Source organism: Balaenoptera ricei, chromosome 11 (assembly GCF_028023285.1).
Source record: "Balaenoptera ricei isolate mBalRic1 chromosome 11, mBalRic1.hap2, whole genome shotgun sequence".
NCBI lineage: Eukaryota > Metazoa > Chordata > Mammalia > Artiodactyla > Balaenopteridae > Balaenoptera > Balaenoptera ricei.
Window position 1 is genome coordinate 58,614,096 of NC_082649.1, and position 14,656 is coordinate 58,628,751.

The 14,656-nt window shown below is 41.5% G+C and overlaps 1 protein-coding gene across 2 annotated transcripts in view; it reads right to left on the bottom strand.

The window, feature by feature from the left end:
- Nucleotides 1-3,165: 3,165 nt before the first annotated feature.
- Nucleotides 3,166-14,656, bottom strand: part of KIF15 (kinesin family member 15) — a 75,539-nt gene continuing 64,048 nt past the window's right edge. For both annotated transcript variants that reach the window (XM_059937587.1, XM_059937586.1), the window contains 7 exons: nt 13,918-14,082; nt 12,281-12,390; nt 9,450-9,519; nt 8,367-8,404; nt 4,418-4,583; nt 4,048-4,179; nt 3,166-3,714 (listed from right to left, as the gene is read on the bottom strand). In XM_059937587.1, the coding sequence (XP_059793570.1) occupies nt 3,664-3,714; nt 4,048-4,179; nt 4,418-4,583; nt 8,367-8,404; nt 9,450-9,519; nt 12,281-12,390; nt 13,918-14,082 (732 nt within the window). In that variant the 3' untranslated portion in view covers nt 3,166-3,663. The remainder of the gene's footprint in view (nt 3,715-4,047; nt 4,180-4,417; nt 4,584-8,366; nt 8,405-9,449; nt 9,520-12,280; nt 12,391-13,917; nt 14,083-14,656) is intronic.

Consider the following 14,656-nt stretch of genomic DNA (forward strand, 5'->3'; position numbering starts at 1 on the left):
GAGGCAGGAGATAGATGGGCCCCAGGGTGAGCAGCTGGAGTTTGTCCCCTGTGGACAGATACTCCAAAACAGCAGGAGGAAGGAGAAGCTAAGCCCTGCCCAGATAAGAGATAAAAGACCACATGTTCCTCATTCTCGAAGTCAAGACCATCCCAACTACACACACACACGCACACGCACACGCACACGTGCAGAGAAAGGCTCCTTGAAGGTCAAAAAGGGTGGGGGCACCACCCTATAGTAGGTGATGTCAAGCTACCCATAGGCCTCTTCACTAGAATCCACCTTGGCTAAGAGATGCACGTGCGCACATGGGAGTGAGGCAGGAGACAGATGGGCTCCAGGCTGGGCATTTACAAGTGGTCTCCTGTTTACATTTCCTGAGGAAGGAGGCAGGTGGGCTCTAGGCTAGGTATTTACAACCAGCCTCCTGTTTGCACTACGAGATAGAAATAACAACAGCAACAGGGTAAATAGCGGGACTTTGTCTCCTGAGGACACTTTAAGATAACAGTCACAGCGGGGAAAGAAAGAGGCTAAACGCTGTCTGAGTAAAGGATCAAGAGGTCACATGTTTCCCATCCTTGGGGCAAGGGAGACACTGCACATGTGCAGAAAGGCTCCTTGGGGGTTAAAAAGGAGGGGGCGCCACCCATAATAGGTGATGCCAAGGCCTCTGGGCTGGAATCCATCTTGGAAAAAAGTTGTGCACGCATGTCGGGGAGGGTCCTCGGGCAGGTCAGGTGTGGAAAAAGAAACCAGATAATTGGCCAAAGGTAAACAAAGACCCGGAAGGACTGCCCTATATAAATGATTTAACCGCCTCTTTACTGTGCTCCTCATTAGGGGGGACGCCCACACCCTTTCTCTCCCGGTGTGCATCTGTGCCTTGCTTGTCTTCACTAAAGAAACTTTCTCTGTGTGCTCTCCCACTTGTTGTGCTGTGTCTCTAATAATAAACTTTGTACCTGTTTTTGCAGTTTTTGCCTCCTTGAGAAATGCATTTTTCAATGGAGGCAAGGGCCAGGGGAATTTAGCTTCCAGCCTCTAGCCCCTGGTGGACTAATGGCTCGGATTCCTGGTTTTCATCCAGGCTACCCAGGTCCAATTCCTGGGCAGAGAACTAAGATCTTGCTTCAAGCCACTGCCCGCTGCTGCCTCTCCAAGATCGGGAAGACACAGATATGCCAAATACGGACTCAGAACCAGGCAAAGCAAGATGACTGGCCAAGGAAAACCAGAAGAAATGCCCCATAAAAGTGATTCAAACTACCATGAGGGCACGACTCTCTCTCTGAGCCCGCTCGTGTGTCTATCCACATGTACTCTTTTTCCTCCTAATAAATGCTTTACTTGTTTCACTACTTTCTGACTCAATGTAGAAATTCATTTCTACACTGCTGACAGGCCAGGGCCTTGAGACTGGCCACTGGTCCCTGGTGGTCTAGTGGCTAGAATTCAGTGCTCTCACTGCTGCAGCCTGACTTCAATCTCTGGCTGGGGAACTGAAATCCTGCTTCAAGCCGCTGCAGGCCGAGGCCACCTGAGATCAATTTCACCCCTAGGTATCTACTCAAGAGATGTGAAACAGTTTCGTAGCAAGACTTAAACAGGAGTATTTAGAGCACTGTTATCCAAAGTAGCCCAAAATTGCCAACAGTTCAAATTGTAACCGAGCAAGACCCTATAGAGCCTTCCTGGGACAGACCCTTCCTCCACCTCCTCTGCTTTAGCTCCTCTCTAAGCACCTAGATAAAAGTATCTCATGGCACATTCCCTGAGTTGTTTTATAGATGCTAAAACCCCCACCGAATGGAAGAAGTTAATTACTTGATGACCATGAGTGCATAGCCCCCAGACCTACTGGCACCTAAGGACTGATAGTGTTAACGCCTGTGACACTGCCCTGTTACCTCACCATCAACCAGTCAGAGAACTGGGCACGAACTTATCACAAACCCTGAGATGCCTCTCCCTCATCTTGCTTTCTTTTCTTTTTTTTAAGGATTTATTTATTATTTATTTTTGGCTGCGCCGGGTCCCAGTTGCGGCATGCGGGATCTTTTGTTGCGGCGCGTGGGCTTCTCTCTAGTTGTGGCATGCCAGTTTTTCTCTCTCTACTTGTGGCATGCAGGCTCCAGAGCACGTGGGCTCTGTAGTTTTCAGCACGCAGGCTCTAGTTGAGGTGCGTGAGCTCAGTAGTTGTGGTGCGCAGGCTTAGTTGCCCCGCGGCATGTGGTATCTTAGTTCCCTGACCAGGGATCGAACCCAGGTCCCCTGCATTGTAAGGCAGATTCTTTACCACTGGACCACCAGGGAAGTACCATCTTGCCTTTAAAAATGCTTTGCTGGACTTCTCTGGTGGCACAGTGGTTAAGAATCTGCCTGCAAATGCAGGGGACAGGGGTTCGAGCCCTGGTCTGGGAAGATCCCACATGCCGCGGAGCAACTAAGCCCGTGTGCCACAACTACTGAGCCTGCACTCTAGAGCCCGAGAGCCACAACTACTGAGCCCATGAGCCACAACTACTGAAGCCCGCGCACCTAGAGCCTGTGCTCCTCAACAAGAGAAGCCACCACAATGAGAAGCCCACGCACCACAATGAAGAGTAGCCCCCGCTCGCCGCAACTAGAGAAAGCCCGCACGCAGCAACGAAGACCCAACACAGCCAAAAATAAATAAATACATTAATTAATTAATTAATTTAAAAAAAATGCTCTGCTGAGGGACTTCCCTGGCCGTCCAGTAGTTAGGACTTGGCTCTTTCACTGCGGTGGCCTGGGTCGGGGAACTAAGATCCCACAAGACACACGGCACAGCCAAAAACAAAAAAAACCCCAAAAAACACAAACGCGGTGTCAGTAGATTGGCTGCACGAGGGTGAACGGACCCAAGTTTGGTTTCGTAACGCAATGTCCATTGAATGATAAGTAAATAAAATGTGGCATGTCCATACAACGGAATATTACTCTCAATAAAAAGGAATGAAGTGCTGATACACAGAAGTTCCTTGAGGGCAGGGTTTCTGCTTGCTTTGTTCACTGATGACCAGTGCCTGGCATATAATAGTTGCTCAATAAGCATATGGTGAATGAACAATATAAATTACCTTATTAAACAATTTATTTTTAAAAGATTTTATTACATTTTGAAAAATGGCCATATTGACAGTCATAAAAAAGGCCCATGAGAACACTTCAAGTAGGAATACAAAAATAATCTATATTAACAAGTTTGCTATTCATGCACACTGCACCATCACTAACCTCACTGTAAGTTTTGGAACCTGTGTATTGTTGGAGCTTCTGATGCAAGACTCAAAGGAGATTATGGCAGTACTGAAGGAAAAAAATAATCTGGCCGACATCAACTGTAAAACCTCAGCTACGGGCTTCTATTTTAAAAAGATAAAAGGTTTTCCCAATATTTACAGCTTTGAAACGGTAACCTCTAACTGCAGGCTGCCAGCTGCCACAGGTGTGCACAGGTGCAGAGAGTTCATAAGAAACTTGAGGGTCAGTCCCCCAACCCCCACATACACAGGTAATAGTCATGGCTCTTAATTCAGCTCTACTAAGTGCGCAAGGGCAGGTCTTACTTCTATAAGAGGGAAAAAAGTCTCCAAACAAGGTAGGTAGTTGATCGGGATCCTTATGATTCATTCATTTCTTTTCTTTCAAAAGTAAGTTTTCAGCACGCAACTTTTCTGACTCCTGGTCAGTAATTTTTAAGAAAAGGAAAAGAAAAAAAATTAAGGCTCTAATTCTTTCAGGAAGAGTTATTCTTGGCATTCATTAAGTTTAAATTTCAAACTACGACTATAATTTTCCGTTTGTAAACTACTTTAACAGTAAACAAGAATCTCATGTGTATGATAACTGACTGAATTATGCTTACAATAGCAATGGCTGAATTTTTTTTTTTTTTTAATTCAGGAGGTTCCCTGAAGAAAGCAGTTACGTGATTCAATAATTAAATTAAATCTTAACTAAATCATCATTTAAAAACCAGAATGAGTTTACGCGGCACAATTTTCAGGAGTTTACCTCAGCAAGCCTGATGTTTTCCTTCTTCAGCCGCACTACGTACTGGATCTTCTGATGTAGGTTTTGGTGACCTACCAACTTCCCATTTTCCTCGGCAAGACACTCCACCTGCTTCCTTAACATTTCCATCTCCTGCAGGTAAATCAATCCAGGGAAGGGAAAATGAGCTGCTTTTAATTTTTCTTTTAAAGTAACATTATTTCATGCCTTCCAAGAGCACAGGGAGGGAGAGACAGAGCCCAGGTTCCCAGCTTTCGTGACCACACATCTTTGCATGCACTGGAGCAGCTGTAAACCACAGGATGCCCAATCACAGCCAGGAGACTTATGCTGATCGGCTCTGTTAATAAAAACCAACACACAAATGCACCTGGCATGTTCTCTCCTTTTCTTCATACAATTCTTCCAGCTTTGATCTTAGTTGTTCCTTTTCTTGGAACGCTTTAGACTCCAACATTCTGACTCGTTCAACTTCCTCAGTCATTGTAAGGTAGTCGGTCTCTTTGTTCTGAAGGGCACTCTGGAGCTGTTCTAGGCTGTAACGGTAACTATCGTGTTATGGTCTCCCAAAGGGACGTAATTATAAAACAGTACTCAAAACAGACACTTGTCACCCAAGCCCAGAATTTTTATTTGAAAGTATCACTAATATTCAGCCCTCCCCTTTCTGACAGCACAGGAAGATAGCAAGAGTTGCAGATACACTTTTTTATGGTTGTTTTACCCAAAACTTTCATTTTGGAAAGCTCCACAAACCGTTTTTTACACAACAAAAATTTAGAATGGAAACTTTTAGATCTAGCCCTCAGAGCAAACTGTTACTTAAGTATTGTTATAGTCTGCATGGTTTATTCAGTGCCCCATATCTTAGAGTAATCATTTCTGGTTTCAAAAACTGTTTCTCAGATGGTGGGACACTAGTCATTTCTTCAAGGATGTGCTATTTAGAATTTATACACTTCATGCAACTATCAATTGAAAATAAACATTAAAAAGAAGGGTTACCCATGGATGGACCTAGCGATTGTCATACTGAGTAAAGTTAAGTCAGACAGAGAAAGACAAATATCATATGGTATCGCTTATATGCAGAATCTAAAAAAAAAAAATGATACAAATGAACTTATTTACAAAACAGAAACAGACTCATAGACTTATATTATGAATTTATGGTTACCAGGGGGGAAGGGAGGCAGGGAGGGATAGTTAGGGAGTTTGGGATTGACATGTACACACTGCTATATTTAAAACAGTGTTGGATAACCAACAAGGACCTACTGTATAGCACAGGGAACTCTGCTCAATACTATGTAACAACCTAAATGGGAAAAGAATTTGAAAAAGAATAGATACATGTTTATGTATAACTTAATCACTTTGCTGTACACCTGAAACTAAGACAACATTGTTAATCAGCTATACTCCAATATAAAATGTTAAAAAAAAAAAGAATAAAATTGTGTTCAAGGGAAAAAAAAAAAAAAAGAAGGGTTACCGAACAATTATACAGAATTTCACAAAACTAACTGAATTCTATAAGCTTCCCAAAGAAACAAATGCTTTTTATTTATTTTACAATGCATATGGAATAGAAAGCTGATGATTTAAGTGATGTCATACACAGAATTAAAGATACCACTTAAGGCCAACAGTCTCTAGGGCGGTGTTTTCAGCCTACATTCCGTGGAACCTCAGGAGGACAGTGTGGGAGTGAGGGCACTGATGTTCTCCCAATTCATCTGGAGCTGTTCTGCATTTGCCTTATGTGTTTCGCTTTCGTTTCATGAAAAGGCTTTGTGGCATGGCAGATACTGCAGCTGCCTACCCAACAGCCAATCCCTTGCTTTTTATAGAAACTCAGTTTATTCAGAGGACGAGAAAGGGAGAGGAGAAGCACACCCAGTTCCCAAAGATTAGTAAATAATCACTGGTCTGAGCTAAAACCATGGTTATCTCTACCCCACCGCCACATACTGGTTTTCTCAGCTTGCCCTGCAGGCATGCTAATTCTGGATAAGGAGACACAATGAATCTTGAGGGTTTCTGGGAGTTTTTTTCCCTGACAAAAGAAAGTCCTTTGGAACCCACAACACTGCAAGCTCTGATCCTCCTGTTTATGTTGTTTGGAGCTGCAGCAGCCATCTTGTAGCCAATAGGTCACAAGCAAGAGTACCAAAAGCAGAAGAATGGGAAGGGTCTGGGTCAGTGATGGCATCACTGAGTCAATGCACCTCCAGACCTCTTGTTATATGAAATCCAACATCTGCCTACACCACTGTTGGCTTGGTATTCAGTTCTTTGTAGCTTTTTAAAAGCATCGTCACATACACGTGTGGATAATGCAATGTTTAAAATTGCTGCCGTAGGCTGGGACTGATAAAACCGTGTGTGCCATTTTCTGGAGGTTGCTTCGCTTGCCACAGTGTGGGCTCCTGTAGTCCCAGGGACACTGTAGCACTGGTTACTAGATCATGAAATAAATTACATATCAGCTTGGATAGCTTTTATTCTTTTTGCTAGAAGGTCTCAAATGGGTATTATCTATACTTCTGGTGGATTCTCATAGATCCTGTAAGTGATCCAGATTTCTATCCTAGCCCTACAGCTAACTGGCAAGGAACCGGTCCCCGAACTGCTCAAATGCAGATGAAAGTGTTGAACAAAGTTCTGTTCCACACCTATACTCTATTGAGTATATGAGTCTATGATGCAAATGACTCAATAAATGAGTAACAAATCTTTCACAAGTTGGGTGGTCTTTGTCAGCTGATCATTAAAAAGATTTTTTTTTTTTTTTTGGCCGCACCATGCGGCATGTGGGATCTTAGTTCCCTGACCACGGATCGAACCCATGTCCCCTGCAGTGGAAGCGCAGAGTCTTAACCACTGGACCACCAGGGAAGTCCCTAAAAAGAATTTTTGATGACACGTCACTATGTAATTTCTGGCATATTAACTTGGATGGAGTTCAAATAATTGAAGGACAACATTCTAACAAATGTGAATAAGATTTCTCAGCCTTTATATCTATAAAAACAAAAAAGTAGGAACAGAATTGATAGTGAATACTGATTCCAGAATTAAGTGCAACAGAATGAGCTAATTAAAGAAAAAGCATTAAGATAAAATGCATTGAGAGATGCATTTCCAATAAAATTTTACTTGTATAATAATTATTCATAAAAATTTACAATAAATTCAGGATACTTTAATAATTGTAATGAAAACTCAATCCAGAAAAAATATAACACTTAGAGCCATATGAATATAATAAATTTTTACAAATTACTTGTAATTTGCATACATATTTTCATTGCTAAGTTATATGATAGGGCAGTCAACAAAAAATTTTCCAAACAATATATTAAATTAGGATATAATTTTGCATGGGTATAGAATGGAAACTTAATTTCAAAGGAAAAAGGAACAATGTAAAATTTTAGACTTACGAATTTCTTCAGGTATTTTTTAAATGGGTAGAAAGTACCAGATCAGTTGGATAACTTTTAAAAGAACACCACAAAAGCTTTATTTCTAAATGTCACTATTTTCAGTATGTCAAAACTTCTATCCTTTGCAATAATTTAAACTTACAATGAAAAATTTTAGACATAGTCAAGTCCAAAAATGTGCAAGAGGGTATATGGTGTTTCAAAATTCTTTTAGGAGGTGAAACAAGTGAAAATGTTTGAGAATCGCTGTTCCTGATGAGATCTATTCTATTCAGAGAGTACAATATCTTTCTAACGTTTTATCACTTTGTTAATACCAACCAGTTTACTTATTTTGAACTTGATAGAAAATACAGTGTATCTTGTTTATCAAAGAATGAGGCAGTTTATAAGATTACATAAATTAAAATACAAGAACTATATGAATAAAATAAAATCATGTCCATAGAAAACATATAAAGAGACACAAGGTCAAGACCAGAAGAATTCATAGTATTGATCTATGGGTCTGAGAGGGCCTCAAGGTTTTAAAGCAGAGGAAACCAGAAGCGAGAAGGAAACCTGGTCAGTTATATAGTTCTCATTGTCCATGAGGAGAAAACCCATCAATTCCCCCAGGGAAGCTAAGGTTTTACTGGCACTTATTTCTTTAAGTTTTTTTTTGGAATGGCTTCATATGAGGAACCCCTTTAGCAAGTGGTATTTAAGAAAAGAATTTTGTAAATATCTATTATGTTCAAATACTACTGCAGAAAGGAAAGAATTTACTTACCTTCTGGATATTATAAGCATTTCTTCCTTTAGAGGAATACTGGTTGGTATTAATAAACGATCAACAAGAACTTGAATTCAAAAGAGTGTACTTACTCTGCTTTCATTTTTAGCATTTCTTCAACCAATTTATTCTATAAGAAGATTAAAGAAAGAGAAAGAAAAAATGACTTAAGTTCTTAACATTGCTAAACAAAAGACTGAAAGTAATCAGTCCGCTCTCCCTAATGGTAATATAACCAATTAAAGCAAATTCCTTTACAATACATGCATCTCAATGTTCATAATGGCACTATTTACAACAGCCAAGACATGGAAGCAACCTAAATGTCTATCAACAGATGAATGGATAAAGAAGATGTGGTACATATGGACAATGGAGTATTACTCAGCCATAAAAAAGTATGAAATAATGCCATTTGCAGCAACATGGATGGACCTAGAGATTATCATGTTAAGTGAAGTAAGTCAGAGAAATATCATATGGTATCACTTATAGGTAGAATCTAAAAATAGATACAAATGAGCTTATTTACAAAACAGAAACAGACTCACAGACATAGAAAACAAACTTACAGTTACCAAAGGGGAAAGGGGGAGAGGGATAAATTTGGACTTTGGGATTAGCAGATACAAACTACTATACGTAAAGTAGATAAACAACAAGGTCCTACTGTATAGTACAGGGAACTATATTCAATATCCTATAATAAAACATAATGGAAAAGAATATGAAAAAGAATACACATATAGGTATAACAATCACTTTGCTGTACATCAGAAACTAACACAATATTGTAAATCAACTATACCTCAATTAAAAAAAAAAAAAAGGGACATCCTTTTCTACAATCCCAGCTACACACACATAAAGGGGGTACCTATTTACAACCGTTCATGTATTGTGCCCTTTAAGGCCTCAAAGAGGCACTCGATACTTGCTTCTAAATGGAGAATTCTGTGAGCAGTAGGCTTACCATCTAGGCATGAAGACTAATTCACTCTTAATTCTCAGCTATAGCTAAATACTGATGGTAAATATCAAACTTAACAGGAATACAAAAAAGACAAAATTTCAATAATAAAATGGTTTCTAAAATATATAACCATAAATGCTAACTATAAAAACATTTTTCACACAAGAAAAAAACAACTATTATGTAAAAAAAAAAATCATACTTTAGCAAGTCTTTCTTTGATTTCTTCTTGTTCATTCTTCAGCTGCTGCGTGTCTGAATGATTCTGTTCACTGCGTAGATTAGGAAGGGAGGATGAGAAAAGTGTCAAATATATTCAAGTATCGATTTCGTATCTATTACATACAGCAATGCCAAGATGTGCAAAGAAGAGCTAATTCTGTGGTGATTAGGTCAAGTTAGCACAGTCAATAAGCGTGATCAACACATGAGGATGAAATAAGGTACCTCCCCAGCATTTGGGATTCCTTCCATACAAAAGTGAGATGAGCAAAGCTGGGAAATCTAATTACAGGGTTTGGTTGAGAATAAAGTATTAACTTAGAGCAGTACCATCTGAAGATCATATGTGAACAAAATGGGGCTGAAAGGACAGTCCAGGTGCCTGGCATGAATGTGACTGGCTGGGTCGGGATGGTGGGGGAAACACAGGACACACATGGGGGCAGGGAGGGCCCCTCACGCTGGCCTGTCCCGTGGAGCCTCTGATGCCCCCTCTTTGCTTTGGATTTCAGGTCTGGGACTGCTGTAGCCCTTTTTATTAATTATTTTTGGCCGCGATACGCGGCGTGCGGAATCTTAGTTCCCCAACCAGGGATCAAACCCGTGCCCCCGGCCACCAGGGAATTCCCTGCATTGGATATCATAGTCAGCTGGCAATTTTCTGATGCCACTCGGGCTTCCCATACATGCTGACACCAAGAAGGGGATTCTCTGAGCACCAGACATAAATCCCGTCATGGAAAAGAAACACTCCTCTGTACAAAGAAAATTACATTCTGGACTATACATCAGTATCATGTGAATTTGATTAATGTGAGGCCATCTCTGTGAGCCTGACCAGGCTGGATAATAAATTGAGTTTCTGTGGGCAGCCCCTGGATCAGGAGACCACCCCCCCTAGCAGAACCTGCCTGAACGCCACTGGCTTCTCTAGAAATCTCTCTCTCACTGGTGAGTAAAGGATCATTCCTTGAAGGAAAACAGAAGCTACATTAGTTTCTTCCACTTAATGAATCTGACAGCCTAGATAAAAATGGTAGTGAGGAAAACACCCCAAATCATTAGGGTAGATGTGTTTTCTGTTGTCTAATCCGGGGCGGCGGGGGGGGGGTAACTTTTTCTGTCAAGAACCAGACATAGGTTTTGGGAGCCATAAGGTCTCCGGCACAGCTATGCAACTGGGCTGCTGTAATGCAAACGCAGCCACCGTGATATTTATATGAAAGAACCGGACTGCTCCGATAGAAACTTCAGTTACCAAACAGGCTGACCCCTGGGCTATAATTTTCTTCTACTCTAATCTTTCATGAAGAAGGTTCTGTATGGCTCCTCACAAATGGGACACAAGGCTATGAAATAAAGTCTTTTAAATTGTGGTTTTATAAATGATCTGGAAACGTTCTAAGTTCCATGCTCAAACTAACTCTTGATAAAAGACAGTACACCAGGTACAATGCTTTTCTTTAATATGCCTGGACATGGGGGCGGAGCATATGGAAACTAGGTGAGCAGCCTGTGGACTACCTGCATCAAAATCACCCAGAAGGGGAAGAGAAACCCCTACACGAGGAGGCTTAATAAAATGAGCACCTCCTACCTCACTAAACTTGAGAAGAACCATTTAGGAGAATTCCCCGGCAGTCCAGTCGTTAGGACTCTGAGCTTTCACTGCCGAGCGCTCGAGTTCAGTCCTTGGTCAGGGAACTAGGATCCCCCTGCACCCCGCCACCCAACAAAGAACCATTTAGGAATAGGTTGTTAGCACAGCCACCATCACCGTCCTCAAATATCCACTGTCTCACTTAGGTTTGGACAGTGCGTGTCAGGGCTGCTTCTGGACAGGGGTGGGGAGCAGCGGGAGTGGGAAAGCGCCTGTTACAGACCTTCTGACAACAGCAGGAAAAGCAGACACCCCTAATCTGGGATGCTGAATTCACAGAGGGCTTCCATCCCAAATACAGACCCCCTTTGACAGACCTCAACTTCCTGCATAATCTCACAGACCACCCTCATCTCCATCCCTCACTCAGGGGTGGGATCATAAATCTACCGTGTCTACTTAAGAGCTACCATTTATTGAGTGACTCCCCTCTCCTAAGCACTGTAGCCAGCACTTTACACACGTTACGTTTGGTCTTTAAAACACCTTGTATAAGAGTTATCATCTCCCTCACTTTATTGCTAAGGAAACTGAGGCACTAAGAGGTTTAAAGATGTGTCCAAAGTCACACAACTTTCAAGTGTCAGAGACAGGATATAACCTGGGTGCGGTTGCCCTTGACAAGATGCTGTGCCGTTATCAGATACAACTAGAAGACTGTCTGAGTTGAGGCCAAAACACACACCACACACACACACACACACACACACACACACAACCAGACCTAACAGAACACTCCCCTGTACAGCTTCTCCTAGGAACTTGCCCCTCACCAGAAGCCAAGAAGCAAAACCAAGGAAATTCTCCCTTTTTCTGCAGGCAGAACCTTGAGCCTTGTCTTGTTGACATATTTGCTCCCCGCCTCACCCCTTTCAAATACAAGTAGACAGTTTGGTTCAAGTATTTCACGTGTTTGAAATTCATTTCAATAGCTCTATAGCAGTACAAAAGTTAACAGAGTGGGCAAGATGGTGATGACCTTATTTTCCCTCTCTGGTAGAACAACCCCCTCATCAGACCTGACTGAGAAGCAGCTCCTGGAGCAGCAAGAAACATCACACACGCTGTGAAACCTCTTCTGACCGCATTCACTCAACTACACCCAGGCAGGCCAAGATTTAGCTCACAGACTGCTCGTGGCTCTTTCTCACCTGTTGTCCTTTTGTCTTTTAATATCATCCAGCTGACCTTGCAGGAGCCAGTTTTTCTCTCTTAACTGCTCGGCTTCCAGGCGTAGGTTTTCCATTTCACACAACTGCTCCTAATAACATCAAACCAGGTCTTTTCAGAAAACACCTTATAGTAGGCATTATTTTGCTCCCCAGGCCATGATGAGACAGGTATTCCTCTTTTAAGCTCCCTTTACACACTGAACACTGCTCTGGGTATCACTGGAGAAAAAGTAGACTATGAGAAGCTCTCAGGGGCTCTGAATGTAATTAATTTTCATACCCTCATTGTCTTAAACATAGTCTCTTATCAATATCACATAATTCGGACTTCCCTGGCAGTCCAGTGGTTAAGACTCTGTGCTTCCACTGCAGGGGGCATGGGTTCGAGCCCTGGTTGGGGAACTAGGATCCCATATGCCAGGCGGCACAGCCAAAAAAACCTCCAAACAAACCATAATTAATTAAAAATTCCTTTATGAGAAAAGATGAACAAAAGCATCTACTACTTTGGTAAATGTTTATTTGATTCTATTTATTAGATTCTAATTTTTAAAAATTGATGTGCCACAGCCTCAAAATACTTAATTGGATTCTGACTTGAAAATCATGAGCATAACCACCCAGAAGAAATAAATACTCGTCTGCAAGGAGTGTCCTTTTTGATTTACTTCTGCTTATCTATTGTTTGATTTCTTTTAACCTGATCCAATTTCTTCCAAGTACCAAGATCATGCCACATTCCTGAGATAGCAGCATACTGAGAGCCACCCCAAATAAAAAAGCCAGGAATGATCCCCTCTATGAGAAACAAAGCTTAAGAGTGATACTGTCTTCCTATACAGTAGGCTAATTTTGTTCCTAAACAAAAACTCACTGCAGAGCCATGAGGTCACAGACTATCTTCTATGGGGCATCGCATCGTCCCTACACACCCCTCTGCACCCACACTACACCTACCCAGGCACTCCTCCACGCACTTCCCACCCCTAACACCACCCTAAATATACTCTCCCACACACAAAAGCCATACCCCCCAAGTACCTGGGTGAAAAACACTAGAAGGAAGTTTAAAGAAATGGCAAACAAGAGAAACAGACAAAAGCAAATCTCTCTAACATATAAAGAATGCACCTCATTAAGAAAAAGTCCAACAATAGAAAAATGGGTGAAGGATATAGTTCATAGAAACAAAAAACCAAAAGATGCTCAATCTGACTCCTAATAAGAAAAATACAAATTTACAAATACAATGAGATAACGTGCTTCAGCTATTAAATTGGCAAAAATCTAAAAGCTGGACAGCACTGTCATGAGAGTAGTTAGTGCAGCCTGTATGATATGACACCATCGCATGAAAAACAAATGGGGCAGGGAGACAATGCTTTTGCGCCTGGTTATAGATGCGCTGGAAAGCTCTCAGAAGATAAATAAGAAACTAGCTACACCTGGAGCCTACAGGGACAGCAAACTAGGCAGCTTGGAGTCAGGTGTGAGAGGAAGACTTTTCTCCATCTACCCTGGAGTTCTGTCCCTTTTGAATTTTGGATCCTCAGTCACCATGAAAGGTACTGCTTATTTTGAAACATTAAATTCATTGAAAAAAATTACCCAGTTACCTTTATTCTGAGGATTTCAGCATTTTTGCCTTCCCTGTCTTCATTTAGCTTTGTTATAAGGTGTTGCAAAGAAATCTTGGAGGCTCTCCCATCTTCTATCTCTTGTTCTTGCGTTTCCAGGAGTTTCGCCAAATGTGTTTGAAAGTGTGGTGGTGTTTTAGGGCTCTAAAATAAAATCAAATTTCATCCAAATACCTGATGAAGTGGTTATAAAGATTTCATTGTAAATATACATGCCAAGCACGTAGAAAATACACAGGCTATGTATATAGCTTGCTATTCTAATTCTTGTCCAAGTAAAACAAATAAAACACTGGTACCTTTTTATCAAAAAAAGCAGAAAAGGGCTTCCCTGGTGGCGCAGTGGTTGAGAGTCTGCCTGCTAATGCAGGGGACACGGGTTCGAGCCCTGGTCTGGGAAGATCCCACATGCCGCGGAGCAACTGGGCCCGTGAGCCACAACTACTGAGCCTGCGCGTCTGGAGCCTGTGCCCCGCAACGGGAGGGGCCGCAATAGTGAAAGGCCCGCGCACCGCGATGAAGAGTGGCCTCCGCTTGCCACAACTAGAGAAAGCCTTCGCACAGAAACGAAGACCCAACACAGCCAAAAATAAATAAATAAATAAAGTAGCTATTAATTAAAAAAAAAAAAAGAATAGATTACTTCATATTTAAAAAAAAAAAAAGCAGAAAAGCTGTTAGTGAAAATCTTTTTCTGTAAAGACAAAGCTAGTCTTAG